Genomic DNA, 22,841 nt, shown 5'->3' on the forward strand with positions numbered 1-22,841 from the left:
GGTGGCGGTCTCCACTCTGGGAGAGACGCTCACTCAGTCTGGCTCCGCGACTAAGCCATTATTGTCGTTAGTAGGGGGCTTAGTAGGTGGTGTCCTAAGTACGTTAAAACAAAACAGGCACCACTGAACACCACCGAAGTGACTCAGCAGCAGTGCAGGGTCTCCTCTGGTGTGTGGCCTCCAGGTGACCTAATATCGAAATGTGGACTGCCGACGCCGGGACTGCGACGGACGAACCCGGGTGTGGCCGTGTATGGGGGAATCTAAATGAGCGGCGTGGGTGTAATGCCACTGAAACGGCGCAGATGATGGGGCAGCAAAAAAACCAAAAAACAAACAAAACAAAACAAAAAAATCATTCACTATTCTAAGAAGGGCTGTTTCGCAACTATGACCACGTCTATAAGCTGACTGGTGGGAATTAAGTAAACCATTTTGTTCCAGATGAGCTAAGAGCTGAGACAATATGATCTTTTCTAGCAGCTTTGATAAAAATGACAGATTGGAGACAGGTCGATAATTTTTTCAAACAGTTGTGATCCAAAGATGGTTTCTTGATGAGTGGACGTACAACAGCAGATTTGAAGCTTTCAGGGAAACAACCAGACAGTAAGGAAGAACTGATGACATGAGTAATATGTGGCAGTAGAACATCAATACATTCAACCAGCAAAGAAGACGGGACAGGGTCAAGCTCACAGGATTTCAAGTCTACCAGCGTGTTCAGAGCTAAAACTCATTCAGCTTGCCTAGTCTGTCAATTCCAACTCTTCACTGACAAAAAACACATTGAAATTTCTGTTGGCAAAAACAACAACAAAAAACAAAAACGTTACTGAAGAATACAAACATCTCTTTTCTGGTCTTGGCAATCTTGAAGGCGAAATCATACATTGGAAAGAAATGGCAATGCCAGTTGTCCACCATCCACGACATGTACCACACGCTATCAAAAAGAGACTGGAGGAAGAGCTGGATAAGATGGGAACCAATGGAGTCATTGACAAAGTCACCAATCCAACAGACTAGGTGAATTCACTTGGTGGTGAAAAAGAGAATGGGAAGCTGAGAATCTGCCTTCATCCAAGGGACTTAAATGTGCCACCATTAAGAGACCTCCCTACTGTACACCTACCCTTAAAGATGCACTTGCCAATTTGACTAGTGCAAAGTACTTCTCCAAGCTTGACGCAAGGTTACCAGCAACTGAAGCTGGATGATGAATCAGCCTATTTCACCACATTTAATATTCCTTTTGGAAGGTGCCACTTCAAAAGATTACCATTTGGTCTCACCAGTGCGCAAGATGAATTTCAGCACAAGATGGCTGAAATCTTTGAGGGTCTTCCAGGTGTCAAACCTCTGGTTGTTGACACACTCATCTCAGGAAGAACACAGCAAGAGCATGACAGAAACTTGCAAGCTGCACTTGATGTGCCAACACCAAAAACTTGAAACTAAACTCAGGCTAGCTGGTTGTGGGAACAACGAAAGTCAAGAATTTTGGACACATCATTTCATCTGAAGGCTTGAAACCAGATCCAGCCAAGGTTAACACAGTGCAAGATATGTCATGACCAAACAATTAAAAGAGCTCTAGAACATGCTTGGTATGCTAAATTACTTCGCAAAATTTGCTCCACAGTTGTCAGTTTATTAAACCCATGTGAGATCTACTCAAGGAAAGAGTTCACCGGGGATCACAAACATGACGTCACATTGAAGAAAGCAATGAAGTAATCCAGAGTCAACCTGTAATCACTTATTCTGACTTACTTTGAAAATATTTTTGAATGAAAAATACCAATTATACTTTGCATTTTCTTCCATGTTGTCTAATGCCAGTTTTGTATGTACAGGTTGATAAGACAGTCACTAAAATTCTCAAATGAATGTGACATCACTCCCTACTCTTTGGCTAATCTGTACAATTCCAAACCCATTTTTGACAAGAACATTTCTTACGCTGTCTATCCAATTTTGCTTTCCTTCTTCATTTTTCTGTTGTAACATTTCGTAAGCCTTATCAGCTGTACTTTAACAAGTTTTAACCAATACTTTATTCACTAAATTGTTGTGTACATTTTCAGTGGATATCTACCCGTTTCACCGTATGTTATTTCATTAGAGGAATGAAGGTATATTTGAAAAACATTTTATTGCAAATGTATAAATGATTTCCATTTGTTTATTCTTATAAGTACCCCAAATTTCTGCTGCATATGTGAGCATCGGCTCTATCTGTGTGTTAAAGTTTCCAGTAAAGTGAAGGGTCAATAGACTTTTAATTTTTGCATAGCTCTAAAAATTTCAACTATCCAGAGAGAGAGAGAGTGTGTGTGTGTGTGTGTGTGTGTGTGTACGTGCGTCTGTGTGGTTTCAATTCAACTATGTGTGTGCATGCAAGAAAGAGCAAGAGAGAGCACAAGTGCGTGCATGTGTGTGTGTTATTAATTCAGCTCTGTGTAAAAGTGTGAGCATGCTCATGTGTGCACACGTGAGTGTGAAGGAGAGAGAGAACATAAAGAGAAAGAGAGAGAGAGAGAGTCTGTGTGTATCTGTGTGTGTGAATGCATGTGTATTCTTTTCTAAGTGCGTGAATGTATGTATGTATGTGTCATTTTTTTTGGGGGGTATGTGTGTGTGTGTGTGTGTGTGTGTGTGTGTGTGTGTGTGTGTGTGTGTGTGTGTGTGTGTGTGAGTGCATATGTGCATTCAGTTCAGCTCTGTGTGCACGCGCGTGTGTGTGTGTGTGTGTGTGTGTGTGTGTGTGTGTGTGTGTCTCTGTGTGTGTGTGTGTGTGTGTGTGTGTGTGTGAGTGCATATGTGCATTCAGTTCAGCTCTGTGTGCATGCGTGTGTGCCTTTGGTAATTTGGCCAAAGATCCCAGATCTAAATAAACTCAAGTGACTCTTGCCATCAACTGTACTGCCTAGTGCTGCTGCTGCTCCTGTTGATTTTAATACTTGTGTAAAGCACCTGTCGTTGGACAGAGATCAAGCTCTAAGCGCTTTACATACACGGGATCACTTGCACAACATGCTGCCTACATGAGTAGAGTCGACTGACAGCTGCCATTGTGTTCTCATTATTCACTGCCTGTGTCATTCAATCAGATTTCATGCACACACAAATACACACTCATGTAACATTTTAGGTGTATGATCGTTTTGTTTTTACCCCACCATTTAGGCAGCCATACTCCTATTTTTGGGGGCGTGCATGCTGGGTATGATATTGTTTCCATAACCCACCCAATGCTGATACAGATTACAGGATGCATATTTGATCTTCTGCACGTATGTTGACCTGAGAGATTGGAAAAATCTCCACCTTTACCCACCAGGTGCCATTACCAAGATTCTAACCCGGGACCCTCAGATTGAAAGTCCAATGCTTTAACCACTCTGCTATTGCGCCCACACAATGCTGTATCACGGCTGATGTAATTGCCCACACAATGCTGTATCACGGCTGATGTAATTTCAGGAAAAGCAATGACGTCAATTGCTACAAAGTTGTTTCAATCGCTACAAAGTTACTTGTGCATAAAGTGTACTCAGGCCCTGTGTGCTTGACAGAGATGGAAATCACATGTATTAGCGTTTATGTGTATCTGAGCGTGCGCCTGTGTGCACGATAGTGCGTGCACTCACACATGTGTGTGTGTCTGTGAGTGCGTACGTGCTCACATGTGTGTGCATGACTGCACACGCATGCATGCATGTGTGTGTGTATGTGTGTTTGTGTGTGTGTATGTGTTTGTGTGTGTGTGAGTGTGTGTGTGTGTGATTTACTTTTCACAGTGACATCAAAATGTGCCATGCAGGGATCACCTTCTGTCATGATCGGCAACTGCCAGCCTGACTTCAATCTACCATTAGGAAACCTGTGACTGATGATTTTGGCGCTCTGACAAGTCCTCTCAAAACCTCTTTACTAAGGGGTCTACAAACGACACATTTGAAAGAGTACTCCCGTTTTCATTTTTGACAGGTCATTGGCCAACGATATTGAACAGCCCATCAGCTTTTGTTTTTTCTCCAGAAAAAAAGATGCTCCGTTTTTTATGTGAATTTAAAAAAGTATTTTCCATGCCTAGACGGAAAAGTTGCACCCATGTACTTTTCAGCTGCAAACAATTCCAACAGTACATCTATGGACACAAGATCATGGTCCAGACAGACCACAAACCGTTAGAAAGCACCATGAAGAAGCCTTTGGGACTAGCACCGCCACATCTACAAAGAATGTTACTTCAGTTACAGAAGTATGACTTGGAAGTTCATCATGCTCCAGGCAAGAACATCCCTGTTGCAGACACACTGTTTCGCAAGTTCTTGTCAGCTGAAGCAGATGATCAGTCTACTGAAGATCTTGATGTCCAGGTCCATACCATCATCACAAGTTTGCCCATCTACAACAGTAAGATGGAACAGATATGTCTTGCCAACACAGAGAACTCTTGGATGAAAGTCTGTGCATCTGTGCAAGAAGGTTGGCCTCATATCCATCCTCATATCCATTCTGGACTGTTAGAACTTCCATGATGAAATCTCCATCATCAGTGGCATTACTTTTAAATCTTTGAGCCCTGACCACCGGTTTACCGGTGGTGGGGAGGGGTGTCATAATGCCTGGCCACCAGTTGAGCGGTGCGTAAATACTTGTGTCGTGTTTTGCCATTGGTTGACTTATATTGAAGAGCCAATCAGAAAAACCGTAATATTCTAACGCCAGCGAACGCAGTACCAACATTGCCGTGCCCCCTCACTGTGTTTTGTGCATGTGCTTTGGATAAAAAAAGATCGATTTCTACCATGAAGCGTGCAAAGTCTCAACCTGACACGCCTCCTTTGATCAACTGATTCTGCATGCTCAGATTCATTTTCAACATCACTATCTGTAGCAAAATCATCCGATTCAAATTCCACCTCACTATCAGAGTGATCATTGTCATACTATACTTCCGATAAATCATCAAGCATATTAATTACTTGCTGCGTTGTGTACAGTTGTTTTCTCGCACGTTTTGTCCCTGATTTCTGCCCTGACGGGCCAGGTTGAGACTCTGCACGCTTCAAGTGTTTACGCACCACTCAACCGGTGGCCGGGCATAATGTCATTTTTCTCTGCCACCGGTAAAGCGGTGGTCAGGGCTCAAGGGGTTTAATACCAATTATTTGCAAATTTTGGCTCAGGAGCTCAGGCAGAAGGGTTAAAATTGCTCAGGGACTCAGGGCTCGAAGGGTTAAAGGCCAAAGGACCTTTGTTCCTACATTACTCAGATCAGAGATGTTGGATAAGATCCACACAGGGCACCTTGAGAATGAAAAAAAACATTCACTCTCACCAGTACGCACTATTTTCAGACTTTCTGGTGCGGAATGAGGTGTGGTTAGAAATAAAATAATAAAAATTGAAAAAACTGTGTAACGTATATATATATATATATATATATATATATATATATATATATATATATATATATATATATATCATAATGAAGACAAATAAAAATAGCATTCCTTGGTAATGAAAATAATCATGACAAACTCAATTTTTCTTGGTGGACAATATCTGTTTATTTTTCTTTTTTTTTGTCATTTTTTCAACACACTGAAAGTCAGCAAGAAGGAAAAAAAATTGTTTTCAGCTATAAACTAAGAAAGACAGGTATGACAGTATATTCAATTATAAAGTTAAAAAATACAATTACAAGCATATCTGACCAAATATTTGGCCATAGCAGGCCATTCTAAAAATAGACTGGCTGTTCTATACATACCATCTGTATTAGACCTTTACTCAAACAGACCCCACAATAAGCAGAAATGAGTACATTTTCACTCTCAAAGTACAAATCATGAATTCTGCAGATGTAATCAAAAAGTGTTGTTTTTTTTTGTTGTTTTTTTAAATTATTTTTTTTTTTTTTTAAAGATCTTGAGACAGGATGATAGTCCTTTTTTTTGTTAGAGGTAGCTGCCAAGAAGCATTAAAGTATAGCTGATGATATTACATCAATACATGGTTCCAGCAGGCTGATGGGCTTAAAGGAAACAATTTCTGTCTGATTTGAAACAAAAATGCTTACCACACTTTTGACTTTCTTTTCTTTCTTTCTTTTGCGTTTGACAGCTACGCAGTCAGGGTCGAAGTCCGAGGGATGCCACAAACTCGGACGTCCGGCAACGATCGACAACCGTCCCCCAGAGCTTGGTGTTGAGGTCAGTACCCCCAGGCCAGGACTGCTGCTGCATCTTCTCATACAGGGGCAGTCTTGGAGAATATGGGATGAGGTCTGGTCAGCCTGGCCGCAATCGCATAGCGATGTGGCTGCCACTCCAATCCTCTTCAGGTGTGCTCGGAGGCCGCAGTGTCCTGTGCGAAGGCGGTAGATGGTAGTCTGGTGTCTCCTCTCCAGTGTCCTGATGGGATCCTGGTGTGCCTGGTCGCCTCCATTAAAGGTGACCCAGCCAATTTTGACACTTTCTTAGTTTCTATATATTTTCCTTTCAACCCCCATGTTGCAGTAACACAGCTTACAATTCAGTTTTTTTTTGGTGACCAAACTGGCACAACTGTATGATCTTCTGGAGGTGGAGGTGGCACTAGAGCAGACTTTTCAAAAAGAGGTACTTCTTCATCCTCTTTGATGCCACCAATTTCTTTAATTAATTCTAAAGTAAACTTCAGTGGCCCATAACTAGTATGCCTTTTCAGTTCGTTTATGTCTGGATTTTTTTCTCACTAAGCACAAGAGTATATAACTATTTACTCTTGCTATGCCAAGAATATGATAAAGAGAGAAGGTTTTTCATCTCCATGAAGTTTGGCATATTCATTTGTATAATTACACAAATGCTGTACAAGGTCTTGAGTGAAAAACAGCAGAAAAAAAGATAATGGTGTGTGGTACTTGCGTCGATCCTCCTGTGTTTTCACGTCAGGTAGTTGGACACCTGGCTGAAGCTTGGGTTTGAAATCAGGTATCTCCTCAGGGGGACCCATCTCCTTATCGTCCTGAGTCATCATTCTGGAACAGAACAAATAAGGTAAAAAGGAATGTCATGTGTAAAAAATGTAAAACACACCCTGATGTTCAAAATCAAACACGAGAGAGAGAGAGAGAGAGAGAGAGAGAGAGAGAGAGAGAGAGAGAGAGAGCAATCATATATAATACAACAAATAGCGTATTACATCAGCTGTTTAAAATTTGTGTGAAAATTTCAGCAAAGTATACATTCTACAACTTGCAGTTGATACAACTTGCAACGTTCTCAGCAAAAGGTGTAAACTCTTCACTCGACTGTTGCCATTTGTAAACAAAGCAGCTCACTCATGGCAACTGCTGTCATCTTGTACTCAGACACACAAATACAGTCAAACACAACAAACAACACATGCACAAAACAGTAACTTCACAAATTACAGTTATCATCTTCAAGAAATGTGCAGTGTCTGCCTGAAAAGCCAGTAGCAATGTAAACAAAGACGTTGTCAAAAAATAGCTCACCTGTCAGTGTCAGGGGCAAAGTGTTGGCTGGACACAAAGCCTTCTCTGGCCGTGCAGGCTGGAAATTGCCTGAATCACTAGATTCTGCATCAGATGCAGTAAGTGATTCATCTTCAGAGCAAAACTCTTCACTCTCAGACTCAGTTGAACTCATGGCGGCGAACTAATCAAGTGAAAAAAGATCACATGGTTCACAGCAGACGACACCAAAATGGTGAAGTGGGTGCAGTGTAGCTCAAGGTCAGAGGCAAAAATTGCTTTGATGGTACTGTTATCAAAATGCTTATTTTTTCATGGCAGATGCTTGGAATGGTTATTTTCATCCATCATCAAGCCAAATTTTATCAAAAAAGTAATTTTTATAACAAATTAAAAAAAATAGCAGCATGGAAAACTATGCAGTAGACAATCGATTGTTAAGGGAGCTAACTGGTGAGAGTTAAACCGAGCTCAAGAAATCCTCTTTTGGCCACGGATGGCAACTTATACTCAGAACAAAGTTGCCTCCTGTCCAATCGAATCCCCATGAACTCATAAAACCTTAGACATTCCCAATCATCCCTGGCAAAAAATGGGCACAGACCTCTTCACTGTGGACAACACACTGTATCTGATAACCACTGACTATTACAGCCGTTATTTTAATGTGGGTGAACTGACCAGCACCACCTCCAACACAGTTGTTAGAAAACATTCAGTCCATTTGCCAGACATGATATCCCGAAAATTGGAATCTGTGACAATGGACCCCAAACATAACATCACTGGCAGTCCAGGCTATGCAAAACTGATTGGCTGAAAAAACAATACAGACCATGAAGAACATTTTCAAATGTGCAAAAGCAGAAGGTGGCAATGCTTTACTGAGTATCTTAGAATACTGAACCACTCCTGTGGATGGACTGGCGTCCTCTGCCCAACTCCTCATGGGTCGTCAGCTCAGATCTATTCTAATTTCTACCAACTATCTCCAACACCTGCAACCTAAGACAATCAAACCTGAAGTGGTCACAACCAAGCATCAACATTTTCAAACCACACAGAAAAACTACTATGAGAGGACCAGCCATCTAATGCCACCTGTGCCATGAGGCACTCCCAGGTCATTTTCAGTGCAGACAAAACATGGTCAGAACTACAGAAGAAATCGTCGGCACCTCAAACATACTGTGCAAGCACACAGATATACATGACCACCGTCAAGAGTCACCTGGTGCCTGTACCCATCTGAATGCTGTTCGACACCCTTTCAAGACAACTCTAAACCAAGACAACAGACAACCCCGTCTGGAAGAAGAGTGAAACCACCCCAGAGACTTGATTCAGAATCGCATCTACATGCCAGTTCACATAAACATTAAGTTTGTTTGTTTTCCTCAAAGAAAGAGGGATGTAGCATATATCCAGATCTTAATTATTTGATGACAAACCCTGTTCTCAAATCCATTGTACATGTTAGTAACATCCCCTGAATGAAATGAATTAGGTCCCCTTGCTTACCTACTGCTGCATCTATGAATGTTTGTGAAATGAAGTTTTCTAGATTTGTGATCCACACTCATACACAGAACATATTACAAAGACATCCACCACCTCCCTCCAGTGACAGTCCCCAATGAATATGCCAACATCAAAGACTTTGACAGGACTCACCCCAAGCATGGAAGTGAAAGGGGACTGAAACTGAATTCACCATGAGAGCATGGGAGCTAGGAGCTGGCCAGGAGCCAAACAAAAAACAAAAAAACCACCACCTCCACTGGGAATCAAACCCACATCCTCCAAGCCAACAGTTTACAATGCTAATCATTTCACCATGGTGGCTGGTGAGATTCATGTCAGCCACATGTATTTCTTGAAGAGATCTCCATCAATACCAAATTCCTTGATCATGTCATAAGCACCCTGCTGAGCATCAAAATGCTGTTCACCCAAATTTAATGCTTCTTCTTAGTTTCCTATCTTCTTTCCATGGTAATAGGATTGCATTTAAATTTCTCTCATTTCTGACACAATACTTGCTTTGACACAGTACTGGTGCCACGGTTTCCGCCAAAACTGGCACATGAAATTTGTGTTTATGGATGGATGTGTTTTTTGGTTGTTGTTGCTATGCATGCAAATTTCACAGGAATTCTGTACATGCAAATTTCATATAATTTTTTAGGGTCTATGGAATTCCACCTTAAGCCTCCAACTGACACCAATCATATCTTAGTCACAGAGTCAGACTGCAACCAGTGTCCCCCAGGAGTGAAGACTGCCACAACATCCCTCCACTATCACTAAAAATCTGCCACTCCAAAGACTTTGACAGGTACTCACCACTGGCATGGAAATAAAAGGGAAATCAAAACTGATATGACCATGACAGCAGGACATGAAGGCCACAGACAGGAACAAGATTTGTTGTCAAAGTCTTACCCATCTGAGCCCATAGCACACTCACACTGGTGCACTTTCAAAGCAGCGATTCTTTCCTTTTGAATTTCTGACTTGAGTAGATTTAAACGTGACTGGTATGTTTTAAATGTATCTACAGTTTCTTTCCTTGTGTATTTCTCATTTTCAGTGTCTAAGGTTTTGGATAGACTGAAATGTGACTGACCTTTCAGAGCGATGATAGGCTGTGTGGGGTTCATGAGCACAGAGTCAGCACTGGTCTGTCCTGCATAGGAAATGGTCCCTTCTTTGGGACTCAACACTGTCACCTGTTTTATCCACATTGTACACATTAACATCACCTGTTTAAACCAGACTGCACATATTAATATCACCATACTGCACACATTAATATCATTACCACAAATGCACATCACATTTTGGACTGTTTCAGGTTCACACAAGTTTTTAACCATATTTTTTTGAAACTTTTTAAAACCCTTCAAACCCAAATAACCCTACATTTACAGCTATCATGTATGAAAACTGTAGGAAGGCATGCATTCTGAGTGCAATCTAATACCTCTTTAATGAACAGTCATCTACTACATAGATAGGATCTAGGAGCCCTGAATGCAGTTGTTTTGTTGTTGCTGCTGTTTTTAATCAGTTTTATTTTTAAATTTGAATTCAGGTGGAACATTCTGATGCTGTGCTTTGTTAATTGCCCCTGTTTGTAAAATATAGTTATGCCAAACTGATGCATTTGTGTTTGTCAAAGTACTGTATATGACACCAAAGTGAAGTTTTTCTCCAGAAAAGATAATACAAATTAAAAGCTTTTACAACCCAAATATCTTTTAAATGATTTTTAAGGCATGTCATTTTTTACAACAACAAAAACCACACACACACAAAACCCACACAAAAAAAACAACCAACAAACAAACAAAAAATCAACAAACTTCTCAGTCATCTCCTGTGAAAATAAAGCCTAGTTTAAAAACCTATTATCATGCACAAGCAAGAGACAGTATATGTAACATCCATCAATAAATAGTGAAGTGATAAACTGTTTCATTCAACAAGAGACACTTACCTCCAATCCACATTGGCAAGGAGAGAAAAATTGAAATTATATATTCTTAAAGTATAACACTTCTTAAGTTCTTTATCCATTTATTTTTTGTTGTAATTTTTCAATGTTCATCCCCATCTTCATTACATACACTGGATCTCTAACAGTTGTGTTAGACCTAAACTTATCATTCCACCTCTGGTTCAGCTCTGTGTGTCTGCATTTATTGAGTTGTCCTAAGGCTAGAGAATGTTCTGAAGTAACATCTTAAGTGGGAAGATGTGTCATGGCCAAAGTGGACAAATTTCCCCAGCAAAGAGGAGTGTTTGTTAAAGGGTTAACCAACAGACAGGGGGTTAACTGCGCATGAGGTAAGCCCAGCTGACTTGTGCAGCAATGCTGGGAGCTGCAAGTGGTCAGAACTACCATTTGGTGGCAGAATCAAAACCTCATGCCCTTGGGTCTAGTGAGTGGAGTAGCATATGACAGAGAGACCCACACAGCATGTGTGGACAGCAGTTTAGTGGCATGTTGATTTCAGAGGGGCAATCAATGCCATTGTGATAGACTGGCTGGATCTGGGGGAAAGTGTGCTGTAGGCTTGTGTACAGCATGAAGACTGAAACCTTTTGAGGCTTCAGGTAGGCGGCTGGGAGGGTGTTTCTTTATCTCCATTTTACTCAAGACGTCGGCAAAGAGAATGTGCCAGGAATTTTCGGCATCAGAGGCTGAAGGCTGGCAGTGGAGTAAACCCCAGGGGCAACCAGGATCGTGCTGGTGGAGAGTAACCAGTGGGATAAGACTGCCTAAAGGTTTCATGATGTTTTAACTGTTCAAGTTTTCTTTTGTTACCCCAATGATGATAATGTTACAAGCCAGCCAGTGCTAAGTAGTAATTGGGACAGTAACCAGAACAACCTATGACTGCACAGAAAAACCAAACTTTATATACCATCATCACCCATTTTCACTAGTATACTCTGCAGTTGCGCAAATGATACCAGATATCAAAATTATTATCATCCATTATTATCTAAAACATTTTCTATTTTGCGTATATAATGTTTAAACTTTAACATTCTGGATTCCGGTGTGTTGAGAATGATTGTCATTTATGTTAGTATAAAATGTTTCTTCCTAACTTCCAACCTTAGCATCTCTTCTCAGTCTTCATAAGAAAATGGCTCATTTGTGATGCCACCGTTCAGTTGCAGAACTTTGCGCATTCAGCTGTAAAACTTTGCGGGTTGACAATTTTTTTAAGGAGGACACTAGAGAGAAAGTGCTTCTCTTCCTCGACAACAGTACAACAGAAAGGGCAAAATGAGCCATTTATATCGGATCCGTATCTATTCAGGATATTGTTTATTGGCAATACACCTGCCCTTATATGACTGTAGGCAACCCTAAAGCAGTAAATGCAAATGTTGATCTTCTGTATGTGGGACAAGCACCAGAATGAATCTTTAACAAGAGTATAAGGCATATGTTTCTTTGTCTCCAATTGCGCCAACCCGTTCTTGAATAAATTAGTCTATTTGTCTTTGTCTAAACATTCTACAAAAAAACACTTATGTTCTGTGTGCCCTGATTAAGCCAGACATGATGGAAATCTGCATCAGATAATGATTCTCTTACATGTGTAACCTGACCGACCAGTTTTTCTGTTGTGGTCCTAAGCCTCCATCATTATGTATGCTTTGTCCAAGCAGTCTGTTGGGATCCATTTGAAGCAACCTAAGCCAATACCAGATGCATCTAATGCTGGAATATTGATAAAGGACATCTACCAAACTCACTGTATACTATTTTGCAGTTTTGAAAAGCACATAGAATAAGACAGACAGCTTTGTTGCCCTTTGCTACTTGGTGCTTGGTACCTAAACTGAAGCTAAAATTTGTCATAAATGATAACCCAAAATAAAAATAACTGTTTACTACTTCCAATAACTTCCTGTCAAACAACCACTTTTCTCTTTTCCCCAAGCATCCCCCTTTCAGAAAGACCATGATTTTCATTTTGGTTTTGTTAACTGTCAACTTCAGATTGTCTCAATACTGCTTCAGGGATTCTACCTGAGTTTGCAGACCTTTAGATGTAGTCATTAAAAGAGCGACATCATCTGCAAATAGAATAATAAAGAGCTCTAGCAGTGTAGCCAAAAGCTGTGCACTATGAACACCATTCTCTTTAATACAATTGGCTATGTGGTTTATGAGAAATGAGAAGAGTGTGGGGCTCGTGACACAGTCATGGTGAGCTCCAACTGGACAGTCAAAATTATCAGAAAACGTGTTATTAATCCTTACATATAATACAACAGTCATACATTGCTTTCAGACTGCAGAAAAGCTTTCCTTTTATCCCCCCATGATATCTCTCTCATGCTACATAATTTCTAGAAGTCTCTTATGGCTGACCCGAGTCAAAAACCTTCTTGAAGTCTACAAAACAGAAATAAACCTTTTAACCATTCCTGTTCATAGACTTTTGGATGACACAATACAAAGTGAAAATCTTTATTACCATAGAATAATTCTGTCTGGACCCAGCCTGGTTCTCTACTGCAACAATATTTTCCTCTAACTATACATCCAGACTTTCATTTAGTATGGAAGTATCACATTTACAAGTGGTATTCATTAAAGAGATTCCTTGGTGGTTATCTGGCTTATTGGCATCACCCTTTTTAAATATCTGAACAATGACAGCCTTTGACCATTAATATGAATACACACCACTATAATCTTTTTAAATAACATCATTAAAAACAAATTACTTCCTCTTCCCCTGTTTCCATCATCTCAGGTACAACACCATCAGATTCCCCTGCTATGCTTTTATTCATTGTGTATTGCTTGACGAACCTCAACTTCTGTGATAAAAGCATTCAGAATTGTGGTCAGTCTCATCGTTTATTCTGTTTTCACTCTCTTCGTCTCTGTCATTATTACCCAACTCATCACATTCTTTGAAGATGTTTTTGAAGTGTTTGTGCCAGTCTTCCAACTTATACTGTTTTCAATTAAATTCCTTTTACAACCTCCAAAATTATTAATTTACCTCCAAAAAACAGATGGACTGTGTAATCTATTTTCAAGTAATCTGCTTTGTTTTGGTCTATTTTTTTTCTTTAATCTTAACAATTTCTTATAGCTTTTTCTACTTTCTACAGATATCCTCAAACCCAATTCTGTTTTTTATCCTCATCCATGTGATTCCAAGGTTTCTGAGACACTCTTTTTGGCTTTTCTGCATCCTTGGTCATGAAAAGGTGCATTTTTCCTCGAGTTAGACTGGTTGTTCTTTTAGACATGCATGCAAGTGATGCAACATTCTTAATACATCCATTAAATGATGCTAAAGCTGTGTTTACATCAACATCAAAGCTTGCCAGACATAGTGGTGTTTAGCATAGCAATACTGTATATCACTGTGTCAGGTCAGGTCACTAGATCTGCTACTGGTAACCTGAAATCCAGTACAACCTGTTCAGGGTCGGATTGCCGGCGACTAAACCGGCACTCTCACCACTCCCTTCCGGGACTGGTGAGGCGGGTGGCTAGACACCCTTATGGAATTAAAAACGAGATCCATAAAAGGGCGTCGGCTCAGGAGAGCCACCGACGGCCATCTAGCTCCACCGTGCTGTGTGCATGCCACACACACAGTTGGCCCCCGGGGTGTGTCTACCCATGCATGCGAAGTCTGGATCCGGTAGAATCTGCGGAAGAAACCTAACGGTTCAACGGAGAGGAAGGCGGATACAGCAACGCACTGTGGAGTGCAGAGAGCAAGATGAGACACCGAAAGGATATCTTGGTCATCCACTGCATCCGTGCTCATCCTCCAGTTGTCTCGACTTAGTCTTGCCACTGGAAATTGGTGGACCCGGACGAGAGAGTGAGGTCGACGTTGCGCAACTCCTCTTCACTTTAAACAAACTCATCGCGCAAGTCATCAGTCATCCATACTGACCTTTCATCCTTCATCATTTCATCACCCCCAAGTCCTGTGGCGACAGGCGAGCGACGAAACGACAGGTGTGGGTACACTGGCAGTCGCAGCCGCAGACCTGCACGCAGGCGGTTCAGGCCATAGGGTCGTTCTTCATCGACAGGAGCAGCGATGGAGCTCGGCAGCCGTCTGAGCGTCTGAGCAGCCCTCTTTAGGAATGCACTGCTCACCTCCCTGGCATGAGGAAGGGGCTAGAAAAGGTGCCCTAAAAATTGCCTGCTCCATATCGCCCTGGCCAGCATACCGCGGCTGGCGGGGACCCTACATCAGCGGTCGAAACAAAGAGAAAGAAAAGAAAAAAACAAGGATCGTTCCTCTCACCATTGGTGCCTGGAACATAAGGACTCTCCTGGACAGAGATAACGTGGACAGACCCCAAAGGAGAACGGCACTAGTTGCATCCGAACTCGCCAGATACAACATCGACATCGCAGCCTTGAGTGAGACTCGGCTTGCAGGCGAAGGTGAGCTCTGTGAACGGGGATCTGGTTACACCTTCTTCTGGAGTGGACGAGGAAGCGAAGAGCGACGTGAGGCTGGCGTTGGTTTTGCAGTAAAAACAGCACTTGTCAGCAAGCTAGCAGGAATCCCAAAGGGAGTCAACGATAGGCTTATGACCATGAAACTCCCACTGGCATCTGGCCAGAAGCACCTCACCATTGTCAGTGCCTACGCCCCAACCATGACCAACCCGGATGAAGTGAAGGCGAAGTTCTACGAGGACCTTCACTCTGTCATTGCTGCTATCCCTAAAGCAGACAAGCTCATCATTCTTGGGGACTTCAATGCTAGAGTTGGCTCTGACTACATCTCCTGGGATGGAGTGATTGGAAAGCATGGTGTGGGCCACTGTAACCCAAATGGATTGCTTTTGCTTCAGACCTGTGCAGAGCACGAACTGCTGATAACCAACACAGTTTTCTGCCTCCCTACCCGTAACAGGACGTCATGGATGCACCCTCGCTCAAAGCATTGGCATCTCATCGATTACGTCATCGTCAGGAAAAGGGATAGGCAAGATGTACGTGTGACAAAGACCATGTGCGGCGCCGAGTGTTGGACAGACCATCGCCTTGTAGTCTCGAAGCTGAATATTCGAATCCAGCCCAAGAGACGCCCCCAAGGCCAGAAGGCTCCAAAACGGCTCAACATTGCTCAGCTGAAAAACATCACCATCAAACAGACCTTTGTGGAGCTGCTGGAAGATCGTCTGGAATCCGCCTCTCTGGACAACCAGAATGTGGAATCTGACTGGAGGACCTTGCGCGAGATGATCTATAGTACAGCTTCAGAGACCCTGGGACCCATGACCAGAAAGCACAAAGACTGGTTTGATGAAAACTGTGAGGAAATCAAGCAGCTTCTGGATGAGAAACGCCGTCTGCATCAAGCCCACCTGAGCAACCCAAAGTCCACATCAAAAAAGGATGCGTACAATGCCATCCGCAGGACTGTTCAGCAAAAGTTACGTCAGATGCAGGATAAGTGGTTGAGCGACAAAGCCGATGAGATCCAGGGATATGCTGACAGGCACGATATGAAGAGGTTCTATGATGCCTTAAAAGAAGTCTACGGTCCCACATCCTCAGGATCATCCCCCCTCCTCAGTGCAGATGGGAATACCTTGATCACCGAGAAGGAGAAAATTCTCAAACGCTGGGCTGAGCACTTCAACAGTGTCTTAAATCGCCCTTCCTCCATAAATGATGAAGCCATAGACCGGCTCCCACAAGTCCCCATCAACGAAGCACTGGACGATCCGCCAACACTTCTTGAGACCCAGAAAGCAATCCGTCTGCTATCCAGTGGCAAAGCACCTGGCTCAGACTCCATACCAGCAGAGGTCTACAAGGATGGAGGCACTGTGCTGACTGAGAAGCTCCATCAGCTGTACTCACTCATGTGGAAAGAAGAGACGATCCCCCAGGATTTCAAAGATGCATCTATCATTCACCTGTACAAGCGAAAGGGGAACCGGCAAGCCTGTGATAACCATCGGGGCATTTCCTTGCTCTCTATCGCAGGCAAGATACTTGCCAGGATCTTACTAAACCGCCTCACAGCACACCTTGACCAAGGTCATTTGCCTGAGAGCCAATGTGGATTCCGGAAAGAGCGCGGAACCACCGACATGGTGTTTGCTGCAAGGCAGCTGCAAGAGAAATGTCAGGAGCAAAATGCTGCTCTGTTCTCCACCTATGTTGACCTCACTAAAGCCTTCGACACCGTGAGTAGAGAGGGACTGTGGAAGATCATGGCCAAGTACGGATGCCCTCGGAAATTTATTTCCTTGGTCAGCCAATTCCATGAAGGCATGCAGGCTCGAGTCCAGGACAATGGTGAAACATCTGCTGCTTTTCCTGTCACAAATGGTGTCAAGCAAGGCTGCGTCCTGGCTCCAACACTGTTCAGCCTCATGTTCTCTGCAATGCTTACTGATGCCTTCAGAGATGGCGATGTTGGAATTGGCCTAAAGTACCGAACAGATGGCAAGCTGTTTAACCTCAGAAGGCTTCAAGCAAAAACGAAGGTCATGACAGACATCATCAGAGACTTTTTGTTTGCTGATGATTGTGCCCTCAACGCTGGATCTGAAGCTGACATGCAACTCAGCGTGGACAAATTTGCCACTGCCAGCAGGAACTTCGGCCTTACCATCAGCACGAGGAAAACTGAAGTTCTCCATCAGCCAGCCCCAGGGAAACCCTACGTTGAGCCCAACATCACAGTCAACGGTCAGAGACTCAGTGTGGTGGAGCGGTTCACATACCTTGGCAGCACATTGTCACAAAATGCGACCATTGACGATGAAGTGAACGTCAGGATTGCAAGAGCAAGCGCAACTTTTGGTAGACTCTATGCAAATGTCTGGAACAGAAGAGGCATTGGTCTTGAGACCAAACTAAAGGTGTACAGAGCAGTAGTTCTCCCCACACTACTGTACGCCTGCGAAACTTGGACAGTGTACCAACGACATGCCAAGAAGCTGAACCACTTCCACACAACATGCCTAAGGAAGCTACTGAACATCAAGTGGCAAGACAGGACCCCAGACACGGAGGTGCTTGCAAAAGCCACCCTTCCCAGCATCTTCACCATCCTGATGCAGTCCCAGCTTCGCTGGGCTGGACACGTGGCGCGCATGCCAGACCATCGGCTGCCCAAAAGGCTCTTCTATGGCGAGCTGCAACAAGGGAAGAGATCACACGGAGGTCAGAAGAAGCGCTTCAGAGATACTCTGAAAGTCTCTCTGAAAGCGTTTGATATCAACCCTGACTCCTGGGAGGAATCTGCAGCGGACCGTGACAAATGGCGCACTGCTGTGCACAAAGGTGCCAAGTTGTGCGAGGCCAACAGGACTGCTGCAGCTGTTCAGAAGAGGCAGGCCAGAAAGTCACGGGCAAACAAGCTCCCTGACAATGATATGCCTGTTCTTGTCTGCCCCAACTGTCAGCGAACATTTCGTGCGCAGATTGGACTATTCAGCCATCTGCGCACTCACAGATAGATTCATGAGCATCCCCCCCCCCCCCACCACCCTCCCCCCATCCCCCAGCTGGATGACAACGATGGTCATCATCGATCTCGATGGACACACACCCTGACTGTATATCACTACCGCTTAGATTTTCTTTTAATTCGCTTTCTTTGACTTTCTGCCAAATATGCTTGGTCACACTGTCATTTTATGGCACCATTTTTCTGTTCAATATAAACATCAAGCCAAAAGTTGATAGACAAAGCTGCAGGCAAATGATCCGAGTCTACCATGTGTTCACACTCAGCATTATGTGTAGGAGCTTTGAAAAGCAATCAAGAGACAAAAGGTCCAACCTACTCAAATCACATTCACATAGGTTGCACTATCATCACAAGTCATTTTACTTGAACCATTTAGAATCATAGACTGACACTGCAAAATTCTAAAAAGTTGTTCTCCAAACTGGTTGACTGCTTTGTCTTAAAAGGTTCTTTTCAACGCCTCACAACAACATTTTTTAATAGACCATATTTACTTGGTCCATATTATCTGAAAGACTAAAATCAATATTTCTGTTGGCTCAGGTCTGCACAACGAAATATCAGGCTGTTCCCATGAGAACTGCTATGGTCCAGGATACTCTTTTCTAATGTTTCTATACCAAAGCCCTCCTGATTGCTATTCCAGCAGTTAAAGTCATATGTATGTTAAAATGTATGTATGCATAGTGTGTGTGTGTGTGTGTGTGTGTGTGTGTGTGTGTGTAATTTGTTCAGTCACATTTTGGTGTGTGTACATAACACTGATGATTGATGTAATGTGTAATGTAAAGTGTTTTGTTAAGCACCTAAAGCAGATTTCTGCATGGGATAAACGATAGGCTGATGACCCTGCGTCTGAAGCTGTCCAAGATCGCTTTTCCACAGTCATCAGCTGCTATGCCCCGACGATGACCAACCCTGATGACATCAAAGAAGCTTTCTACGAGGAGCTCAGCCGCACCATTTCAGTGGTAGACAGAAAGGACAGGCTGTTCATCCTTGAGGATTTCAATGCCCACGTCGGCGTGGACTTCTCGTGGCTAAAAGTCCTAGGGCAGCACGACACTGGCAAGGGCAACTCCAATGGAATGCTTTTGCTCTCGTTCTGCGCGCAACATGGACTGACCATCACCAACACCCTCTTCCAACAAGCGGACAAGTACAAGAACACATGGATGCACCCCCACTCCAAGCAATGGCATATGCTGGACTATGTGATTGTCCGGCAGAGGGACAGAGGTGATGTTTCCATTACACGCTGCATGAGAGGAGCAGTCTGTTGGTCGGACCATCGCCTGGTACGCAGCAAGATGAACATCAGACTTGCACGCAAGCTCAAACCAGCCAGGCAGAAACCCCCTAGGAAGCTGAACATCCACTGCCTCCCTATCACCAAGGACATGCTGCAGCAGCAAATCCAAGCAGCTCTCCAAGACATTCCTGCATCTACTGATGTGGTGGTGTGTCCATCGAGATCGATGATGACCATCGTTGTCATCCAGATGGGGGATGGGAGATGGGGGGAGGGTGGTGGTGGGGTGGGGGGAAGGATGCTCATGAATCTATCTGTGAGTGCGCAGATGGCTGAATAGTCCAATCTGCGCACGAAATGTTCGCTGACAGTTGGGGCAGACAAAGACAGGCATATCATTGTCAGGGAGCTTGTTTGCCCGTGACTTTCTGGCCTGCCTCTTCTCAACAGCTGCAGCAGTCCTGTTGGCCTCGCACAACCTGGCGCCTTTGTGCACAGCAGCGCGCCATTTGTTACGGTCCACTGCAGATTCCTCCCAGGAGTCAGGGTTGATATCAAACGCTTTCAGAGAGACTTTCAGAGTATCTCTGAAGTGCTTCTTCTGACCTCCGTGTGATCTCTTCCCTTGTTGCAGCTCACCATAGAAGAGCCTTTTGGGCAGCCGATGGTCTGGCATGCGCGCCACGTGTCCAGCCCAGCGAAGCTGGGACTGCATCAGGATGGTGAAGATGCTGGGAAGGGTGGCTTTTGCGAGCACCTCTGTGTCAGGGGTCTTGTCTTGCCACTTGATGTTCAGTAGCTTCCTGAGGCATGTTGTGTGGAAGTGGTTCAGCTTCTTGGCATGTCGTTGGTACACTGTCCAAGTTTCGCAGACGTACAGTAGTGTGGGGAGAACTACTGCTCTGTAGACCTTTAGCTTGGTCTCAAGACTAATGCCTCTTCTGTTCCAGACATTTGCATTGAGTCTACCAAAAGCTGCGCTTGCTCTTGCAATCCTGACGTTCACTTCATCGTCGATTGTCACATTTCGTGACAGTGTGCTGCCAAGGTATGTGAACCGCTCCACCGCACTGAGTCTCTGACCGTTGACAGTGATGTTGGGCTCAACGTAGGGTTTCCCTGGGGCTGGCTGATGGAAAACTTCAGTTATCCTCGTGCTGATGGTAAGGCCGAAGTTCCTGCTGGCAGTGGCAAACTTGTCGACGCTGAGTTGCATGTCAGCTTCAGATCCAGCGTTGAGGGCACAATCATCAGCAAACAAAAAGTCTCTGATGATGTCTGTCATGACCTTCGTTTTTGCTTGAAGCCTTCTGAGGTTAAACAGCTTGCCATCTGTTCGGTACTTTAGGCCGATTCCAACATCGCCATCTCTGAAGGCATCAGTAAGCATTGCAGAGAACATGAGGCTGAACAGCGTTGGAGCCAGGACGCAGCCTTGCTTGACACCATTTGTGACAGCAAAAGGAACAGATGTTTCACCATTGTCCTGCACTCGAGCCTGCATGACTAAATTTCCGAGGGCATCCGTACTTGGCCATGATCTTCCACAGTCCCTCTCTACTCACGGTGTCGAAGGCCTTAGTGAGGTCGACATAGGTGGAGAACAGATCAGCATTTTGCTCCTGACATTTCTCTTGCAGCTGCCTTGCAGCAAACACCATGTCAGTGGTTCCGCGCTCTTTCCGGAATCCACATTGGCTCTCAGGCAAATGACCTTGGTCAAGGTGTGCTGTGAGGCGGTTAAGTAGGATCCTGGCAAGTATCTTGCCTGCGATGGAGAGCAAGGAAATGCCCCCAATGGTTATCACAGGCTTGCCGGTTCCCCTTTCGCTTGTACAAGTGAATGATAGATGCATCTTTGAAATCCTGGGGGATCGTCTCTTCTTTCCACATGAGTGAGTACAGCTGATGAAGCTTCTCAGTCAGCACAGTGCCTCCATCCTTGTAGACCTCTGCTGGTATGGAGTCTGAGCCAGGTGCTTTGCCACTGGATAGCAGACGGATTGCTTTCTGGGTCTCAAGAAGTGTTGGCGGATCGTCCAGTGCTTCGTTGGTGGGGACTTGTGGGAGACGGTCTATGGCTTCATCATTTATGGAGGAAGGGCGATTTAAGACACTGTTGAAGTGCTCAGCCCATCGTTTGAGAATGTTCTCCTTCTCGGTGATCAAGGTATTCCCATCTGCACTGAGGAGGGGGGATGATCCTGAGGATGTGGGGCCGTAGACTTCTTTTAAGGCATCATAGAACCTCTTCATATCGTGCCTGTCAGCATATCCCTGGATCTCATCAGCTTTGTCACTCAGCCACTTATCCTGCATCTGGCGTAACTTTTGCTGAACAGTCCTGCGGATGTCACTGTATGCATCCTTTTTTGATGTGGACTTTGGGTTGCTCAGGTGGGCTTGATGCAGACGGCGTTTCTCATCCAGAAGCTGCTTGATTTCATCACAGTTTTCATCAAACCAGTCTTTGTGCTTTCTGGTCATGGGTCCCAGGGTCTCTGAAGCTGTACTATAGATCAGCTCACGCAGGGTCCTCCAGTCAGACTCCACATTCTGGTTGTCCAGAGAGGCGGATTCCAGACGATCTTCCAGCAGCTCCACAAAGGACTGTTTGATGGTGATGCTTTTCAGCTTAGCGATGTTGAGCCGTTTTGGAGCCTTCTGGCCTTGGGGGCGTCTCTTGGGCTGGATTCGAATATTCAGCTTCGAGACTACAAGGCGATGGTCTGTCCAACACTCGGCGCCGCACATGGTCTTTGTTACACGTACATCTTGCCTATCCCTTTTCCTGACAATGACATAATCGATGAGATGCCAATGCTTTGAGCGAGGGTGCATCCATGACGTCCTGTTACGGGTAGGGAGGCAGAAAACTGTGTTGGTTATCAGCAGTTCGTGCTCTGCACAGGTCTGAAGCAATAGCAATCCATTTGGGTTGCAGTGGCCCACACTGTGCTTTCCAATCACTCCATCCCAGGAGATGTAGTCAGAGCCAACTCTAGCATTGAAGTCCCCAAGAATGATGAGCTTGTCTGCTTTAGGGATGGCAGCAATGACAGAGTGAAGG

The 22,841-nt window shown here is 44.0% G+C and overlaps 1 protein-coding gene across 16 annotated transcripts in view; it reads right to left on the minus strand.

Annotated features, from left to right (window-relative positions):
- LOC143288466 (clathrin heavy chain 2-like) overlaps positions 1-22,841 on the minus strand; it is a 76,459-nt gene that overhangs the window by 34,513 nt on the left and 19,105 nt on the right. For all 16 annotated transcript variants that reach the window (XR_013056099.1, XR_013056108.1, XR_013056104.1 and 13 more), the window contains exon 3: positions 10,128-10,230. Coding sequence is in view for 1 of the 16 variants with exons in the window: in XM_076596987.1 (XP_076453102.1) it covers positions 10,128-10,230 (103 nt within the window). In the remaining 15 variants the exon portion in view is untranslated. The remainder of the gene's footprint in view (positions 1-10,127; positions 10,231-22,841) is intronic.

The sequence above is a fragment of the Babylonia areolata genome, chromosome 12, assembly GCF_041734735.1.
Source record: "Babylonia areolata isolate BAREFJ2019XMU chromosome 12, ASM4173473v1, whole genome shotgun sequence".
In the NCBI taxonomy this organism is placed as follows: Eukaryota; Metazoa; Mollusca; class Gastropoda; order Neogastropoda; family Buccinidae; genus Babylonia; species Babylonia areolata.